This window comes from Dipodomys spectabilis, unplaced genomic scaffold, assembly GCF_019054845.1.
Source record: "Dipodomys spectabilis isolate Male_0828 unplaced genomic scaffold, ASM1905484v1 ptg000120l, whole genome shotgun sequence".
NCBI lineage: Eukaryota > Metazoa > Chordata > Mammalia > Rodentia > Heteromyidae > Dipodomys > Dipodomys spectabilis.
The window spans coordinates 4245031-4265209 of record NW_024870797.1 but is presented as its reverse complement, the minus strand read 5'-3'; the positions used below and the strand labels follow the sequence as shown (position 1 = coordinate 4265209).

At 35.5% G+C, this 20179-nt stretch overlaps 1 protein-coding gene across 1 annotated transcript in view; it reads left to right on the top strand.

The window, feature by feature from the left end:
• The window catches only part of LOC122115540 (lysine-specific demethylase 6A-like), a 43539-nt gene extending 30621 nt beyond the window's left edge, over positions 1 to 12918 (top strand). Inside the window, 8 exon segments of the mRNA XM_042689025.1 lie at positions 1117 to 1222; positions 1874 to 2079; positions 4581 to 4645; positions 4727 to 4801; positions 5455 to 5603; positions 6979 to 7093; positions 11064 to 11251; positions 12773 to 12918. Coding sequence (XP_042544959.1) covers positions 1117 to 1222; positions 1874 to 2079; positions 4581 to 4645; positions 4727 to 4801; positions 5455 to 5603; positions 6979 to 7093; positions 11064 to 11251; positions 12773 to 12918 — 1050 coding nt within the window.
• The last annotated feature ends 7261 nt before the right edge of the window (positions 12919 to 20179 follow it).

The window sequence follows — 20179 nt, the reverse complement described above, 5'->3', positions numbered from 1 at the left end:
CTACATTAGAAATAAAGATCAAGCTAGAACAGTAATTTATACTTGTAATTTGCTACTTAAGACAATGAGTAATTAGTTGGAAGCCAGTTCAGGCAGGAAAGTTTGCTATACTCTCATCTCCAAAATAAAATTGCAAAATACAGGGTGGAGACATGACTCAGTAAGCAATCATGAGGCCCTGAATTCACAAGGCTTAAAAGAAAAAGTTGTTTGTCTAGTAAAGTGCCTTTGAGTTACCTGTAACTTAGTCAATCCTGAAAGGGGAGATCAGGAGGACCAGCTTGTAGAAAAAAATATTTGTTATCTAATATGTGGGAGTGGTACTGTGACCCTGCCTCAGCAGCTTCCCAAAAGGCTGAAGATTACATCTCCACCCGTTCTATCTCTATAAGAAAGGCTAGGCGTGGATGTGCAGGCGTGATCCCACCTCCCTGGGGATTTAAATAGGAAGATCTACTTCCACAGCTCTACTTCCAGCTTTTTGGAAGTTAATTGGAGATAAGAGTCTCACAAACTTTCTTGCTGCTTGTACTAGCTTTGAAAGGTAAGCCTCAGTTCTCAGCCTCTTGAGTAGCTAGGGTATAGTCATAAGCAATCAGTGCCTGCGCAAACACCATTTTAATTCCACTTGCCATTAAACTAATATTTAAATACTTGGCAAAGATGTAGTGTTTAGAATGAACTTGTATTTATAAGAAGGTTTTTAAGATTGACTCTTTTTCTGCATAATTATTCTGCTCCTTTCTCCAGTTAAAATTTGTTGATGCTTTTATAAAATGGAAGTAGAATACAGATAAAATAAATACTGAGGAAATAAGTATATAATTGAGATTATACTTTAACAACATTAGTTTTTAAAGTATATTTTGATTTTAAAATTTAATATTCTTTCTCATACTTATTGTAGAATTACTAGAGGTATACTTGAAAAGTACTTGAGAATCTTGAGTCGCTATAATAACTCATACTGTTTTAGGACTCATCTACACCACAGTATTTATAATTAAGATGCATGTGCATTTTAAACTGCCAGACTCATGAAAATATGATACTGCCTTGCAGTATAATATACACGGTCATTTTCTCTGAGATCTAACAAATATTTTAACTTTACAGTTGGAAAATAAGCGTGATGCTTTCTTTCCTCCATTACATCAATTTTGTACAAATCCAAAAAACCCTGTTACAGTAATTCGTGGTCTTGCTGGAGTTCTTAAATTAGGTAAGATTTTTAAGTATTTTAAACATTTCTTTTACTACCATTAAACTTAGAACATCAGTAGAAACTCTGAAATACTTTTAGCATTTAAAATGCTTTAAATTTAGCCTTATCACGGTTTTTCTGTCTTTTTTTTTTTTCTTTTGCGATTTTTTTGTCTTTATCCTTATCTTAACCCTTTATCTCCATAAGAATATTTCCATTCATCTGTGACTCTTTATTCCATATCTATATCTGCCTCTTATTAAAACCTTGAAAGTTTTTATAGCATTTTTAGAGCACTTTGTTTTAACTGTAAATCTTATGTTTAAGAATGAACATCTGCAAAATGATGTGAGATTAGTTTTTGGCAATTTCTTTGTTGGATTTTTTACTTCAATTTTAGATACTACATAATAAATACTTAGTCATACAATAGAAAAATTTTGAATATGAAATATGCACAGTATTTATCCTGGTATAAACACCACAGCCTGCTTGTTACACTTGTCATCAATGGCAAAATACAAGAACTGCTTTGCAAATCTTGTACTAAATGACTGGAGCTACTTTACAAGAAGCTGACTACAAAATTGAAGTTTTAAGAACTTTGAAATTTTTATTGTATCTCTTTATTATATTTTATTTTTTAACAACATTTATATATTTATTAAGATCTTGGACTTTTCTCTACCAAAACTTTGGTAGAAGTTAACAATGAACATATGGTAGAGGTGAGAACACAATTACTGCAACCAGCAGAAGAAAACTGGAATCCCACTGGAACAAAGAAAATTTGGCGTTATGAAAGTAATAGCTCACACACTACAATTGCTAAGTATGCACAGTACCAAGCCTCCTCCTTCCAAGAATCATTGCGGGTAAGTTTGTTCTATATTAAAACTGAAGAGGAGAGTATGTTTTAACTTTTATAATTACTAGCTTGGTATATCTTTTATGCATTTAAACTATACATGAAGTAATAACTGTTCAAGATGTGATATGCACATAAATGGACATGTTAAATTAAAACCTCTTTGTATAAGTATTTGAAAATAATAATAAGGGCTAGGAAGGTGGCTGAGTGATAGAGCGCTTGCCTTGCATGCATGAGGCTCTGGGTTCGATTCCTCAGCACCACATAAGCAAAAAGAAAAAAAACCGGAACTGGCGCTGTGGCTCAAGTGGTAGAGTGCTAGCCTTGAGCTGAAGAGCTGAGGGACAGCGCGCCCAGGCCCAGAGTTCAGGCCCCATGACCGACCCCCCTCCACCCCCCCAAGAAAGAAAGAAAATAAAAATAAAACAAAACAAGAAAGGAACCGTATCAGCCAGGCACTGGTGGCTCACTCTTATAATTCTAACTACTCAGAAGGCCGAGATCAGAGGTCTGCCATAGAAGTATACCAGGGCAAAAAATCTGTGATACTTTTTATCTCCAATTAATCACAGAAGCAGCTGAAAGTATTGCTGGGCCCTAGTGGTAAAGCTCTAGACTTGAGCCAAAAGGAGATCAGGAACACCCAAGCCCAGAGTTCCAACCTTAGAACTAGCAAAAAACAAACAAATTTCCCAAATACAAAAAAAAAAAAACAAGATGTACCAAAGCAAAACGAAAAATAACTAAAACATCTTTATTTATTTATTTTTCTGTCGGTCATGGGGCCTGAGCTCTGGATCTGGGCACTGTCCCTCAGCTCTTTAGCTCATTGCTAGAGCCACAGCACCACTTTTGGCCTCTTTTTTCTGTTTACGTGGTGCTGCCAGGGCATGCAAGGCAAGCACTGTACCACTTCCACCTTCCCAGCACCATATCTTTACATTTTAACTTTTTTTAATTAGTCAAGCTTATGTAAACAAAATATTTTTAATAGAAAAAGTAAGATTGTTTTATTTGATGTTTCTAGTTTTTGGAATGTATACTTTTTTGTCAGTTGTGGGGCTTGAACACTGTACAAGATACAGCAAGGGCTTTAATTGATTTTTAAATAAAGCTTCAGAAGCAAAACTAGAAATGCTTCAGAGTATTTAGTATTTAAAAATATAGTAACTAAATGTTTTGGTTAAAAGTTTGTGAGTTTTTCCTAAGGCTGGACTTGTACTGAAGTGTTTCTGTCTATTACCTGATATCACAAACAAGTAAGCAATTACATTCTGCTTGTTTGGTGTTTTTTGTTTTTGTTTTTTCATTTTTTTTTTCCTGCTCAATCTGGCCTCAAACTGTGATTTTCCTGTCTCCATTGGGAATAGGTAGAAATTTTGAAGACAGTAGAAGTAAATGTCCTTAATAAGAGAGGCTAATGGTTTATTTTTTATTTTGGAGCAGTAGAGTAGATTCAAGGGCTTGCTTTTAGTGGACATTCCCTCTGCTCTCCTTCTCATCAATGGATATAGCTCCTTTTACAGGTTCTCAGGAACGAAACAAAGCTTCTGGTAAATTCTTGTCACCTTTTTATTTTGTTCTGAATAGGAAAGAGGATGGTGGAAGTAATAAAAAAGGACAGTGCCTTAGCAGAGAGATCTATTGGTCTCAGGCACAGAAGCTGAGACACAAGTAACTCCATTTAGAAACTTGTAATTTTTTAAGATCATTGATCTCCAGAAAATATTTAAAATTGTCAGCTTAAATCATACTTTTAACCATAGTATTGTTAGGATAAACCTAACCTTATAGAACTTTTATTGTATGTTAAAAATGACCTAACTTCTTTTTGTGACTGAACAGCAACAAATACATCTAGTACCAGTATTATTTCCAGCAACTTTTCAGCATCTAAATAAAAAATACTAAGTCTATAAAGCAATAACTCTTTTACTCTCTCTAGCGTTGAAATCTCTTTTGTATTTTTTCTATCCAAAAATTTTGGACATTACTGAATTTATATGTATGTGGGATCATAATTGCATAAACTTTTGTGTCTAAAATTCTACTCTGTGTGTGTGTGTGTGTGTGTGTGTGTGTGTGTGTGTGTGTGTTTGAACTTAAAGCCTTGTACTTGTGGGTGCTTTATCACCTGAACTCTTCTTTTTGTAAAGGATTATAGGCTTTGGGCTGGGAAGGTGGCTGAGTCGTAGAGTGCTTGCCTTGCATGCATGAGGCCCTTGGTTTGATTCCTTAGCATCATATAAGCGGAAAAAGCCAGAAGCAGTGCTGTGGCTCAAGTGGGAGAGCACCCAGGCCCAGAGTTCAGGCCCTATGACTGACACCCTCCACCCCAAAAGGAAAAAAAAAAAAGATTTCAGGCTTGAGCCATTAATGCCTATTTCAGATCTCAGTGTTTAAAGTATAGACATTGCTACTTGTTTGGATAAATATTTTAATTGTGTTTTAGAAATTGTGTAGTCTGTTACAGGATACTAAGGTAATATTTTGCTTACTATATAGGAAGAAAATGAAAGAAAAACCCAACTTAAAGACTATTCAGATAATGAATCTATATCTTCAGAAAAGTAAGTAAAATTTTGCATCTACTTAATATTTTCATGTGAAAGAGTTGGCTTTAATATTTTCTCTTTTTTTTTTTTTTTGAGTTCTGGGATGAAGAGAAAAGGACCTTTCAAAACCATAAAATCTGGAATCAACATTGACCTTTCTGATAATAAAAAGTAAGTTTCTCATTCCTAATACTATTTTGTGAACTGAAGCAGAGGACTAATCCTAGGATTAGAAATTGTCTAGCTTTCTTTTTTCCATCTCTAGTCATTTTCTCTAAAAATTGTAACATTTCAAAGTTATTTTCAAGAATTTTCAAATAGATAATTTTTTCCAAAGACTCGAATATCTATTTTCCAAATTTAAAAATAGAAATTGTTTTTCCTTTGCTGGAGTATAATGAACGTAAATGTTTTGGAATAATAATTTGTTTTAGGACTAGTACATTTTCACTTTTATTTTATTTTTTTTGGTTCTGGTCATGGGCCTGAACTCTAGGCTTGGGCGCTGTCTCTCAGCTCTTCACCTCAAGGTTAGTGCTTTACCACTTGAGCCACAGCACCACTTCCACCTTTTTTTTTCTGCTTATGTGGTGCTGAGGAATTGAACCCAGGGCCTCATGCATGCAAGGCAAGCACTCTACAACTGAACCACCTTCCCAGCTCATAGTACATTTTTATGAGGCACTAATATTAGTTATTATTTACCCAATGGTAAAACATTTAATGTATTTTGATTCTATCTCAGTTCTTTAGAGGACCTAGTTAACGTCAGTGTTTTCAGAGGTTTTTGTTCTCAACCTGTTTTTTGCTTTTTTTTCTCACAGATGGAAGTTGCAGTTACATGAACTGACTAAACTTCCTGCTTTTGTACGTGTTGTATCAGCAGGAAATCTTCTAAGCCATGTTGGTTATACCATATTGGGCATGAATACAGTTCAACTATATATGCAAGTTCCAGGAAGTAGAATACCAGGTGACTAAACTAATACATATTTTATATAGTTAAAGACCATACCTGATGTTTTTGCTTATTAACTAACACTCTACCAACTGAGCCACACCTCCAATCCCAGAGCCAACATGGTTTTAAGTTCTTTTTTATTGGTTGTAATATTTATAGCTATTTTAAAAAGTCATCTATGATTGTTTTGCCAGTATGGGGCCTGTGGCCATTTTTATTAGCTTTTCATTCAAGGCTAATGCTCTACATCTTGTGTCCCATTTCCACTACTGGCTTTTTGCCTGCTCAGGCTGGCTTCAAACATGATCCTTAATTGTCCACCTTCTGAGTGGCTAGTAAAACAGTGTGAGGCATCCATGTCATTTATAATGTGTTTTTTACTTATTAGATTTTCAAAGGGCAAAATGATCTGAAAATTTTTTTTTAATTTAATTTTATTTTATTTGTGAATATACTGTACAGAGGGGTTACAATTACATGGGCAGGATAATGCATACATTTCCTACCAAGCATTGCAGCCTCCTCCTTTGTTTACCCTTCACCTCCCTTCCCAGCCTATCTGAAAAAATTTAAACCAAGATAGAGACACTAAATCATTTTATAAGTGGATAAATTCATGACAATAAACTTTACTGCAATACAAGTTTTCTAAATTTTATCACTAAAATTAATTCAGAATGAACCTATATATCATGAACTGGATTTAACAAGATTCAACGATATCTAAAATATGTGATGCAATACCTAAAATACTTTCCTAAATGAATAACCACAGACATTGAGTATCTGATATTTTCATAATGATTGAAAGTAAAATTAAGCATACACAGTAAAATTTTTATCATTATAATCTAGTATGGGAGATGGCAGATTTAAAGGTTACCTCTTTGTGAATTCTATCTAAAATGTTTGGATATTATTCTTTGGTTATCATTAGTATAGTATTTCATATGTTTCCTATGAATCATTCCCTTAAGGAATGGTTTAGAAGAATGTGGCATATTATAGTTTGCTCAATGTATATAATGTGTTATTTATAACAATTCTATAATGGGCACATTTTGCCCCAGGTTTCTATTTTTAACTCTTAAAACTCCATACTATGGCAATATTATCCACTTAACCATAAGAGAAGTTTTATAAATGTTTATGTTAGTTATTGACATCAATTTGGGAAATTCAGTTACATTTAGAAAACTCATTATTGTATAATAATATTTATGAACATGTGAAGAGGTTTATGGAGGAGAAAGTGGGATTTAGCTATTGTCTATTTCCGTTTATGTATTATTCCCTATTCTACAGGTTATTTTTCAATTAGTCCTGAAAAGCCTCCAAATGTACATTTATAATGTGATTTGGGCTTTCACTTCATTTTACTTTTCAGGTCACCAAGAAAATAATAATTTCTGTTGTGTTAATATAAATATTGGTCCTGGTGATTGTGAATGGTTTGTTGTGCCTGAAGATTATTGGGGAGTTCTGAATGACTTCTGCGAAAAGTAAGTTTCTTAAAACTCTTAACTAATAATTGTAGAATAGTAGAATTGTAGAATATACTTGTAAGGAATGCTTTTTAAATACAATACCAGTCTTTACTTTTTGCTCCATCATAAGTTTTTATTTTATACTTGGCTTAAATAAAAATCTGAGACGTTTTCAGAAATTTTAAATTTGGTTCCAGTGTTTTTATATCGGTGCTTTATTACAAGAGCTCCTGCACACCTCAAGGGCTCAAGGTAGGAAAATGGTATGAAGGAGTGTGGAGAACTTGACCTGGCAGCCTCTCAGAAGTTCCAGTTCTAGGCCACTCCTGTTTATTCCTGGCTCAGAATCTAGTGTACTGGTTTCTCTCTCTCTCTCTTTTTTGGGCCCTCCTGCGCCTTGAACTCAAAGCCTCAGCACTTTCCCTGAGCTTCTTTTGCTCAAGGCTATTGCTCTAACACTTGAGCCACGGCACCACTTCCGGCCTTTTCTGTGTATGTGATACTGAGCAATCGAACCCAGGGCTTCATGCATGCTAGGAAAGCACTCTATCTCTAAGCCACATTTCCAATCCCTGGTTTCTTTCTTTAAAAAAATAAAACAAACAACAACAGCTGTAAAACTAAGTCTAAGCTGGGTGTCAGTGGCTCACACCTATAATCCTAGCTACTCAGGAAGCTGAGATCTGAGTGTCACTGTTCAAAGCCAGCCTGGGCAGGAAAGTCTGTGAGACTTTTTTCTCCAATTAACCACCACAAAACCACTCAAGTGGTAGAGCACTAGCCTTGAGCTGAAGAGCTGAGAGACAGTACCCAGGCCCAAAGTCAAGTACCATTACTTACAAAAAAAAACTGATTCTAAGAACAAAACAAAAGCTTTTTTTCTTACTTTTTTTTTAATTTAACCACATATATACTTTATTTATTTATTTATTTATTTTTATTTTTTTCTGTGGCAGGTGTCTTATTTTAATTTATTTTTATTTTTTATTTTTTGTTGTGAAAATACTGTACAGAGGGGTTACAATTACATGGGTAAGATAATGAGCACATTTCTTTATCAAGCATTGTAGCCTCCTCCTTTGTTTCCCCTTCCCATCCCTTCGTATCATCCCCGCCCCGCAAAGTTGTAAAGTTCATTTTTCAACATAACGACTTAAATTAGAAAAAAGAATTAGAGAATTCTTTTCTACAGTTTTTATTTAAATTCCTTTTCTACTTCCTGAGGTCATATTGTTTTTGCTTTCTAGTGTTACCAGTTGAAAAATCCTAGCAAAAAGTTTGATGTGTCCTTCCTGACATCCCTGGCTAAACACCAAATACATTACCAGAAAATTTTGAGTCACTAAATCACTTAAGTCCTCAAGTCTAGCAAGAGAATTCATGCAGCAGTTAACTATAATTTTGTAGAGAAGTTTATTTGCAAAGCAATATAACAGAGAACATTTGATATAAAAGATACAATAAATCTTAGTGACTATCATCTTTCCATCATTCTCTCCTCTATTATGATGATGATGATGATGATGATGATGATGATGATGATGAGGATGATTGTCGGTCATGGGGCCTGAATTCTGGGCCTGGGCACTGTCCTTCAGCTCTTCAGCTAAGGCTAGTGTTCTACCACTTGAGCCATAGCATCACTTCTGGCTTTTTTCTGCTTATGTGATGCTGAGGAACTAAACCCAGTGCCTAATGCATGTGAGGCAAGCACTCTACCACTGGGCCACCTTCCCAGCCCCCTTATTATAGTTTTGAAAAAAGCAAAATCTTGTCTTTTTGGTGTTTTGAAATACACAGTACATTATTGTTCTCTACAGTCTCACAGAAGTAACTTTTTTGTTTTGTTTTGTTCATTCTAAAACTATATTTGGTAAAAGAAATTTCCTCATTCTAAAGTAAAATTATTTTTTGTTTTTTTTGTTTTTTTTGTGTGTGTGTTTTGGTTGGTTCTGGGCCTGGGCCTGGGCCTGAGCTCAGCTGTCCCTGAGCTCTTCAACTCAAGGAAAGATCTCTATTACTTAAGCCATAACACTACTTCCAGTTTTCTGTTGGTTTATTGAAGATAAGAGTCTTACAGATTTTCCTACCCAGGCTGGCTTTGAACCTCCATTCTCAGATATCAGCCTCCTGAATATCTAGGATTATGGCATGAGTAATGGATGCCCTGCAGTAACTTGTACTTTAAATCTAAAACAATTTCATAAATATGCTTTATTTGGTAAAAACATTACTGTAGTATTGCTGAGGCTTGTCTGCAAAGTATGTGGAGTTCTGGAGGAAGAATGATAAAGGGAGTAAGTATGATCAGTATAATATTTTGATATGAGAATGATCTAGTTGTGATATCTGTCACTTATCTATTCCATTGATCTTCCGAGTTGATTTAACTACTCAGGGGAGCTAGGCAGATATCTACTTCTTCCCTAACTGCTACCTGTATCCTGTAAAGCCTTAATCTATGTCAGTGAGAACAATCATCCATCAAGGGTACATGAGTAGTCTCTACTAGAATCTCCAAGCAAGCTCTCAAGATGTTTTACATACATAAGTGGGAATGTTAATAAGAAATACTCTTGGACAGTATTTGATGGTAATAAAGTTTTCCATAGTAAAAAGAATAAAAGGATACTCTTTCTAAAATTCTTCATTTACTAGCAAAAACAAAAAAAAAAGAATTTTTTGTGTGAAGTTTAAAATTTAGCAATCGGCCAAGCTGCTATTTCTAGCTATTCAGAAGATTGAGATCTGACATTTGAAGCCAGATCAGGAAGAAAGTCAGTCAGACTCTTAACTTTCAATTGACTTGTCACCTGAAGTTGAGTGTTAACCTTGAAGCTAAAAGGCTGAGGGACAACTCCCAGGCCCTGAGTTCAATCCCCCAAATTGGCATCAAAAAATAAATAAGCAAATTGCAATAACATGTTAATCAGAAACTGGTAACTTAAACAGCAGAAAAAAAATGATCATCTAAGAAATCCTTTATGTGCTACAGAAAAACATTATTTGTGGAAGTAATGAGAATATGTATTGTACTATTTGTTATAATTGATTAGTGATTTTGCTGATTTATTTTCAGTAGAAACTATTTTGTACCATGATTTTGCTTTCTTCCTTTTCAGACAGTGTATAAAGAATCCTTCAATGAAAGTTTGTAAATACAAGTAATAATTAGAAACTGTTTGAACTTGGAAGTAATAAAACTACCAACTTAATTCATTTGCCTTTTGTGGAAATGTTAGTGTTTTTTCTTTTTGTTTGCCAGTCATGGGGCTTGAACTCTGGGCCTGTGCACTCTTCAGCTCTTCAGCTCAAGGCAAGTGCTCTCAGTTGAGCCACAGTGCCACTTCCAGGTTTTCTGGTGGTTTATTGGAGATAATAGTCTTATGGACTTTGCTACCCCAGCTGGCTTTAAACCGTGATCCTCACATCTCATCCTTCTGAGTAGCTAGGATTACAGGTGTGAGTTACCAGCACCCAGTTAAAGAAAATACTCAATCCTATCTGCCATATTTGGCTTTATTTCTTAAAATTTTTGTTCCTTATTGATGGAATTGATTGACTATGTATTTAAGTGTAACTTGAAGGTTTTAATTTCAGACTTTTGAGGCTTTAATTCATGTATTTGACTCACAGTAGACACTATACAGCTTGAGTTAATTGTAGATGGAGACACTCAGACTTTTCTATTTAGGCAGGCTTCAGCCCTGATCCTTCAGGTGTCATTCTGGTGACTAGATAGGGTTATATGTGTGAGAAAGTAACTTTGATTAAATCAGCTGATGATAGTTACAGTTCATTGTGCTGAGAATTGATCCTTTTACACTGTGTTTCTCACTTTTAGAAACAGATATTACTGCAGTAATTTTGTGAATCAAAATTTTAGTTAAAAATGGTATTTTAAATTTTTCGAGGTAACCTTCTTACATTTGATTATACATTTAAAACATAGTCTTTATGATTATTCTTTTTTTTTCTTTTCCAGAAATAATTTAAATTTCCTAATGAGTTCTTGGTGGCCTAACCTGGAAGACCTGTATCAAGCAAATGTTCCTGTGTATAGATTTATTCAGCGACCTGGAGATTTGGTCTGGATAAATGCTGGCACTGTGCATTGGGTTCAGGCTATTGGATGGTGTAACAACATTGCGTGGAATGTTGGTCCACTCACAGGTATTTAAAATAATACAACAGATTTTATATTTTTAGAGATTATTTTTAATGGATATTACTTTTTATTGGGAAACAATTCACTAAAACAATTTAAAATAATACAACAGATTTTATATTTTTAGAGATTATTTTTAATGGATATTACTTTTTATTGGGAAACAATTCACTAAAAGGGGATTTCTTGATATTACCAATTCAAGAACAAATATCAACAAGCAATAAATTTATTTTTCAGTAGACATAGAATGTATACTCTCAATTTTTTAGTGTATTAACATTTAGAGTTCTATACTTTCTATCTGGAATAAGGTACTTTTTTTGGGGGGGGCGGAGATTGGTCGTGGGGCTTGAACTCTGGGCTTAGGCACTGTCCCTGAGCTCTTCAGCTCAAGGCTAGTGCTCTACAGCTTGAGCCACAGTGCCACTTCCGTATACTTTCTATCTTTCTAAAAATATTTATTTATGAAAGAATACCTAAGTACATAGTTTTAATTTTGAGTAAGTTGGTTTTGTTTTTTATTTTTTTGGGTGGTACTAGAAAATTAGCAGCTTAAACTTGCTTAGCTTGCTTTCTCAATGGCCTTTATTATCTGAGCTATGCATCCAATCCTGCTTTTTGCACTTTTTTTTTGTCTTTTATGATTTGTGTTGGTACTATGACTTGAACTCAGAACCTAAGTTCTGACCTTTAGCCTTTCACTCAAGGCTGGTGTTCTACCACTTGAGCCATAGATTTGCTCCCTGCTTTTTGCTAATTAATTGTAGAAAAGAGTCTTATGAACTTGCTTGCCCAGGCTAGCTTCAAATTGAGATCCTCACATCCCAGTCTCCTGAATAGCCAGGGTTATAGACATTATCCCATTTCCCAGTTCTTTAGTTATGTTAGACATGGATTTTTATTGAACAGACTACATTCAAATCTCTATCCTTTGTATCTTAACATTTGTTTAGCTTGGATTATAAATGTGAGTCACTGGCTCAAGGCTTGCTTGTTTTTAACTTTTTAACATCTCACTTTACCCACTATAAAATGTGGAGAGGGAATCGAGGGAATCAAGGAAACTTCAGAAGGAAATGTAATACATTCTGTAAAAACAGCCTTACATACTATATTTTTTATACAGTAGACTTTTTGAGAATTGTGTTGAACTTAAAATTTGAGATGTAATATTTAGGATCCAACATGACCATAACAGGGGACCAGGCAGAGAAAGGTAGGAGAGATTTTAAGGTTTTTTTTTTAGAGGGGCCATATTTCCCCTAGGAAAGGGAGCAATATGGCATCTGCCCCTATTCAGGTGGGTAGCTCTAGAGGGGTAGCATGCACAAGTATGTCTGGGAAGAAGAGAGGGAGTAGCCAGCTCTATGGCAGGGACCTCTAGGGCAGAGAGGAGCTCAGGTCTGGGTGAAGCTGAGGACTTTATATGGGGATAATACTAACAGTAATAACTTGCATATCTTCATATTTTGATACTTTATAACTGTTGCTTCCCTCCTTCCCCCCCCCCCCTCCGCCCCCAGCCTGTCAGTATAAACTGGCTGTAGAACGCTATGAATGGAACAAATTGCAAAATGTGAAGTCTGTAGTACCTATGGTTCATCTTTCCTGGAATATGGCACGAAATATCAAAGTTTCGGATCCCAAGCTTTTTGAAATGGTTAAGTAAGTACTTTATTTTTTGCTGGTCCTGGGACTTAAACTCAGTGCTTGGTTGCTGTCTCTGAACCTTTTTGTGCCCAAGGATAGTGCTCTACTATACAAGTCACAGCACCACTTCTGGGTTTTTTTAAGTAGTTTTTAGAGGTAAGAGTCTCATGTACTTCCTATCCAGGCTGCCTCAGAACTATGATCCTCAGATCTAAGCCTCCTGAGTAGCTAAGTTTATAGGCATGAGCTACCAGCACCCAACCTGCTGTCGTCCCTCTTCTCTGAGGCAACAATAGTGTGAACTGTTTAGTATATTTACCCCTAAGGAATTAGGTTGATGAAAGGTAAGAAAATAATTTAGAGGTTTTGGAGCTTTTTAAAATTATGTTTCTAAGTAGTTACACATAATTAAGGAAGAACAAAGATACTTATGATTATGAAAAATTCACACATTCATATTTTTTCCTAAATGCTACTAATATATACTATTCAAGATATTTTATTGATTACAACTAAGTTGTAGAAAGGCTAAATGTCCTACAATACTACACCAAGAAAATGTTTGGATATCTATACAAAAAATTGAAATTGGACCCCTATCTCTTATTCTGTATCGAATTCAATTTTGCTAACCAGAGCTATTAATGTAAAAGCAGAAATCACTACAGGAAGGACTAGGAAAAACATCAGAACTTATTAACATAGATAAGTTTTATTTTATTTATTTATTTATTTAGGGTCCGGTTGTGGGGCTTGAACTCTGGGCCTGGGCGCTGTCCCTCAGCTCTTCGGCTCAAGGCTAGTGCTCTACCACTTGAGTCACAGCACCACTTCCAGCTTTTTTCTTTTTGCTTATGTGGTGCTGAGGAATCAAACCCAGGACCTCAGACATGCAAGGCAAGCGCTCCACCACTGAGCAACCTTCCCAGCCCCAATAAGTTTTATTTTTGAACCAGAAATAGAAAAAGATAGGAATGAACAGAAAATAAATAGCAAAACAATATATTCTGAATATAACTCCCAAATATTTTAAAGCATCTCTTCTCTACATCCTTTGTGTTGGTCTGGTTGTTACTTTTAAAACTTTTCTGATGCTTGTCAAATGACTACTTAAAATATTTCAATTATAAACTTTATTTAAAAACACATTTTTGAACTGTACAGATGAATTGCTTCAAAGCCTAATTTTGCCTATTTGAACCGAAATTTCTTTCATCATAATGTTATGATATATGACTGTCTCTAGTAGTTTTAAAATTGTATTTTTGTTATTTTTATAAAAATTTGATTATGTTAAAACATGATTTTTACCATTTAAGTAAAGTTTTAGATTAAAAAACATTATTGGTTGGCTGACACATAAAGTAAATGTGAGCCAGATAACTAATGCCAACCTTCATTAGTACACTATAGAGGCAAAGATTCAAATACTTAGAAAAATTAGAAAATTTTTAAATTGTTCTTAAAAGTCTGCTGACTTACCTAGGATTTTCTAGGTAAGTTAGGAAATTAAGCTTAAGAGGGATTCCATTCAATATCCTTGAAAATTGCTACTAATTTTTCTTTGGTGAAATTACTATGAGAACTGCTGTCATGAATTTGGAAACAAATAAGAATTCCATGATGAAGTTAACAAGATGCAAGAATGGAGAATATGCATGTAAAAGATACTGTTCTGGAAATGAAATTGATAGGGAGACTAGAGATTTCTATTCAAGGGAACAAAAGCTGGAATCATAATACAGCATTATTAATGAAGCCAATTAAAGGCTATAAAAGTGGTATTCTCATAACTCATGGAAAGATAGGTGAATTTTGAAGAATTGAAGTAACTTGTTTTATAGTTAAAAATAAAATAGTGACTGGTTGCAGTTTTGCCATACCAAATATACTTTCATGCATAGCAAATTAACTTATAACTTAATACTGAATATTAGTCAGGTAGTGATGTACAAAAATGTTTTCTGTCTGTATTCTAGCCTCATTATGTTGTTAACCTAAATTCCACAAATATCAAGAGGATTACATCTCATACGAGGGCTTTATTTTTATCTTTGCTTTCCTACAAAAGTTACTCTCTGTGTTTTATTTTATTTTATTTATTTTTAAAATAAGTTTCTTGTTGTGAAAATACTGTACAGATGGGTTACAGTTACATGAGCAAGGTAATGAGTACATTTATCCAGCATTGTTGCTTCCTCCTTTTTTCTCCCTACCATCCCATCACTCCCATCCCCCCTCCCCTCCAATCTTTTGTGTGTGAAAATACCGTAAGAGGGATTACATGAGCAAGGCAATGAGTACATTTCTTATCAAGTATTGTTTCCTCCTTCGTTTTCCCTTCCCATGCCTTTCCACTCCCCACTCTCCTCCCTCTGCCCCCCACCCCCACCCCCAAGCGCCCTGCCAAAGTTGTAAACCTCGTTTTTCTTTTTTTCTTTTTTTTGGGGGGTCCGGTCGTGGGGCCTGAACTCTAGGCCTGGGCACAGTCCCTCAGCTCTTCAGCTCAAGGCTAGTGCTCTACCACTTGAGCCACAGCACCACTTCCGGCTTTTTTCTTTTTTGCTTACGTGGTGCTGAGGAATCGAACCCAGGGCCTCAAGCATGCTCGTTTTCGACATAACGTCTTGTACATCTCATTGTTGCAATAGGTCCACCTGCATCCCTATTTAAACAATTTGTTTTTTCCCTTCCCCTCCACAAATTATACAAACATTGCATACAATGAAAACAGGGGTTATAAAAATATGTTAGAAACAATAGCAAGAAAGAAAAACTATTTGAACCCCTTATCTTGGGGTTCATTTCGCCTAACATTAACTTATCCGACCGTTTCTGCTTGTCTCAGATCTGTGTCTTATTTTAAAGTAAAGCAAGAGCAGAATGTGTGCAGGGTAACAGTGACTCACACCTGTAATCCTACCTGAGGCTGAGATTTGAATCAGAGTTCAAAGCTAGTCAGAGTATCTGTGAGACATTTACCTCCAATTAACCACCAAAAAGCATTGATTAGAATTGTGAATCAAGTAATAATGTGCCAATCTTGAACATATACACACAATCTTGGCATATACACACAAAAAAATAATTAAATGAATGACAACCTTAAAAAATAGCACTTTTGTTTGCTAAATTATTTCTATATTTATTGCCTTTATAAATTTGTTTGTGATGTTCTTTTTTCCTAGATAAATATTTCCCAATTTTTGCTGGGCCCAGGTGGCTCACGCCTGCTTATAATCCTAGCTGCTCAGGAGGCTGAGATCTGAGGATCATGGTTCAAAGCCAGCCCAGGCAGGAAAGTCCATGAGACTCTTATCTCCATTAAAGCACTAGAAAACTGGAAGTGGTGCTGTGGCTCAAGCAGTAGAGTCCTCGTCTTGAGCTGAAGAGCTGAGGGATAGCACCCTGGTCCTGCGTCAAGCCCCACAGCTGACAAAAAAAAGTATTTCCCATTGTCCATTCCTGATAACATTTAAACTGTAAACTTTAAAAAATGAAGTCTGATTTCTACTATTTATTAGAAGGCAATTTCCTTCTTACTTATTTCTATTTTTTTCAAGGCCTGACACTGTTCTGCTGGCTGCTAAAGTAGAAATCATAGTTCTTCTTTTCTGGACATATATTTTTTTTTTTAATTTTTTTTTTTTTTTGCTTTTGGTTTTGTTGTTTTGTGTGTGTCTGTGTGTGTCTGTGTGTGTCTGTATATGTGTGTCTGTGCCAGTCTTGGGACTTTAATTCAGGTCCTGAGTGCTGTCTCTGAGCTCTTTGCTCAAGGCTAGTGTTTGACCACTTCATACAGGTACACCTTGAGCCTTTTTTGGGTGCTTATGTGGAGATAAGAATCTTGTAGACTTTCTTGCCCAAGCTGACTTCAAATCTCAATTCTCAGATGTTATCCTCCTAACTAGCTAAGATTATAGGTATGAGCCACTAATGCCCAGAAGAGTTGATTGTTTTATTAATTTATTTTATTATTATAAAGATGATGTATTAAGGAGATGGACAGTGGAATTGAAATTACATGAGTCAGATGTTAAGAACATACCCTTTCATATGGCGTCTTTTGTTCCCTCTCTCCCAGACCCTCCCTTCCCATCTCCACCATAAATTGTATAGTTCACTTTTATGTGTCCAGTGAGATTCATTGCTGTACTTTTCCACCCTTTTTCACTTGAGTTCTCCTTGAGCATCCTCCTTCAGCCCACCAGAAGATATATATGTGAGTATATCATACATAAGGAAAAGAAGACAAAAATCATCAAAAACTTAAAACTAAAATAAAAGAAGAAAAGTTTTTGTTTCCATATCTTGGAAGACTGGTTATTTTTTAGATAAATGTTATTTCCTTCCCTACTCAGGCAGGAAGCAAGAAACTGACAGTCAAACACTCATGTTTGTGTTTGTGGCTATTCAGGAGGCCGAGATCTGAGGGTTGTGATTTGAAGCCAGATCAAGCAGGAAAGCCCACAAAACTATCCAATATCTACCCCCTAAAAAAGTGGAGATGTGGCATACACATGCACATGTGCTCGCGCACATGCACACACACACACACACAAATTGGCTCTAAACTAGTTCAGTAAAATCTATGAAAATAATTGTGAAAATAGGATGAACATTAGAAATGGAAGTTTGTTGGTAGAACATTATTAAATAATATTGATCATATAGAACTGTCTTTTTTTTCATCCTAAAATTTCAGTTAACATACCTAGGTGTTTTTACTCCCAAGAATCTCATCTTCATAGAAGAAAAAATAGAAGCATTTACAAACAGGAAATTCCAAAGAAATGAAAAACAGTTTAAAACTACCTGGGTGTAGAAATCTCTTCCTGTAGTAACATTACTGGCACTTCATTTTCCACTTGGAAACATAATTGATGTCATAAAAATGAAAATTGTAGAACCAGGTTTTTTGTTATCTTGACTCTAATGCAAGACTTGGGTTACATGGACTATGTCTCACAGTAAAACAAAAATTGTAGCATTTTACTTTTAGTGAAATATTATACATTTTGAACAATACTTTTAAAACATACACAATAAAAAGCTTGTGTCAAAGAAAAATCCTGTAGGAAAATAAAAGGAGAAGGTATCTGTGCTATTTCTTGTTTTTGTTTTTGTTGTTTACATCATCTGAAGTTTTTCAAACATATACTACAAAATTGTACTTGATTTAAAATCCCTATATAGACAAAGAGCTGGCTTTGCTTCTAAATAAGTAAAATTGCTACATGCAACTAGTTTTTGTTCTTTCTGTGCTGCTGGATTTTGAACTATATTACTTGACCCAGAGATCCTATCTCTTGGCAGAGTTTATGTTTAAATAGGATCCTGAATTTATTTTTTATTTTTATATTTTGTATGTGTGTGCATGGCTCTTCCCGGGGCTAGAACTCAGGTTCTGAGCACTGTTCCTGAGCTTCTTTTTACTTAAGGATAGCAGTCTACCACTTGAGCCATAGCTCCACTACTGGATTTTTCTCTGACTATGGTATTGAGGAACCGAACCCATGGCTTTATGCATGCTAGGCAAGCACTCTACCTCTAAGTCACATTCCCACCCCAAGGGACTTGGATTTTTTTGAGACGATACCTTCTAGCTGCCATTTTTCAATGTTTGTCTCCTCCATAGTTTAGATTACAAGTGTGATCAATCAGGCCATGCCTATAAAGAGATAGTTTAAGAAATTTATCATACAACTTTACCTTTTTTTCTTATTATTTTCTCTATTTTATGTTATTCCACAATTATTTTGTATAACTCATGGTTATCAAAGCATAAAAATAATTTGAAGTAACATCACACTTAGGAAAAAATAAAAATTAAATTATTCACTCTACAATTTATAATCACCATCATCAGGCATCAATCATCAGGCATGCTAGCATTGGTGGCTCACACCTGTACTCCTAACTACTCAGGAAGCTGAGATCTGAGGATCTTTGGTCTAAGCTAATTCAGCAAGAAAGTCTATGAGACTCATATCTCAAATTAACAACCAGGAAATCAGAAGTGGAGCTGTGGCTTGGAATGGTAGAGTGCTAGCTTTTTATATCAAAGCTCAGGGTCAGTGCCCAAGCCCTGTGTCCAAGGACTGGTGCACCCATGTGCACTCTCTCTCTCACACACACACACACACATACACAAAGTCAGTTGTTATGCTGAATGCCTGGTTTCTCATGCCTATGATCCTAGCTACTCAGGATGCTGAGATCTGAGGATGATGGTTTGGTCAGTATGAACAAGAAAGTCTGTTAGACTCTTATTTCCAATTAAGTAGAAAAATTAGCTAGAAGTGGAGCTGCAGCTCAGGTATTAAGAGCACTAGACTTGAGCAAAATACTAAGAAACAGCCTCAAGCCCTGAATTCAAGCACTAGCACTAGCACCCAAAAAGCCCTTAGTTCTTTTTAACTTTAATTTTGTCTTTTATTAGCCTTCTTTTTGTGATTAAATGAAAACTTATCATGAGTACATATTAAGGGGTATAATTTTTTTTTAAATTTAATTTAATTTTATTTGTGAACATACTGTACAGAGGAGTTACAGTTACATGGGCAGGATAATGCGTACATTTCTTACCAAGCATTGCAGCCTCCTCCTTTGTTTATCCTTCACATCCCTTCCCAGCCTCCCCCCTCCCCCCCTAATCCCAATCCTTGTCCTCCCCCCCCCCCCCCCCGCACCAACGTTGTAAAGCTCGTTTTGGACATGACAACTTGTACTTCTCATTGTTGCAACAGGTCCACCTGTATCCTTAAACAACTGGTTTTTCCCCATCTCCTCCACAAGTTATACTGACATCAAATATAGTGAAAGCAGGGGTTATACTGTGGAGGAGGGACATACAAAGCAACAAAGAGATAATCTTATAAATGTGTTAGAAACACATGCATGAAAGAAAAAAAACATTAAAATACACATCTAAGGGTTCATTTTCCTGACATCACATTATCTGACCTTTTCCGCTTGACTCATACATATACTAGATATTGCATATAAGGGAAACCATGGGACCTATGTTTCTTTGGGCCTGGCTTACTTCACTTAATATAATTTTTTCCAAGCCTTTCCATTTCCTAACAAATGGGGCAATGTCATTCTTTCTGATGGAGGCATAGAATTCCATTGTGTATATATACCACATTTTCTTGATCCATTCATCTACTGAGGGGCATCTGGGTTGGTTCCATATCTTAGCTATGGTAAATAATGCTGCAATAAACATAGTTGTGCTGGTAGCTTTAGTGTGGTCTTGTTTGTAAACATTAGGG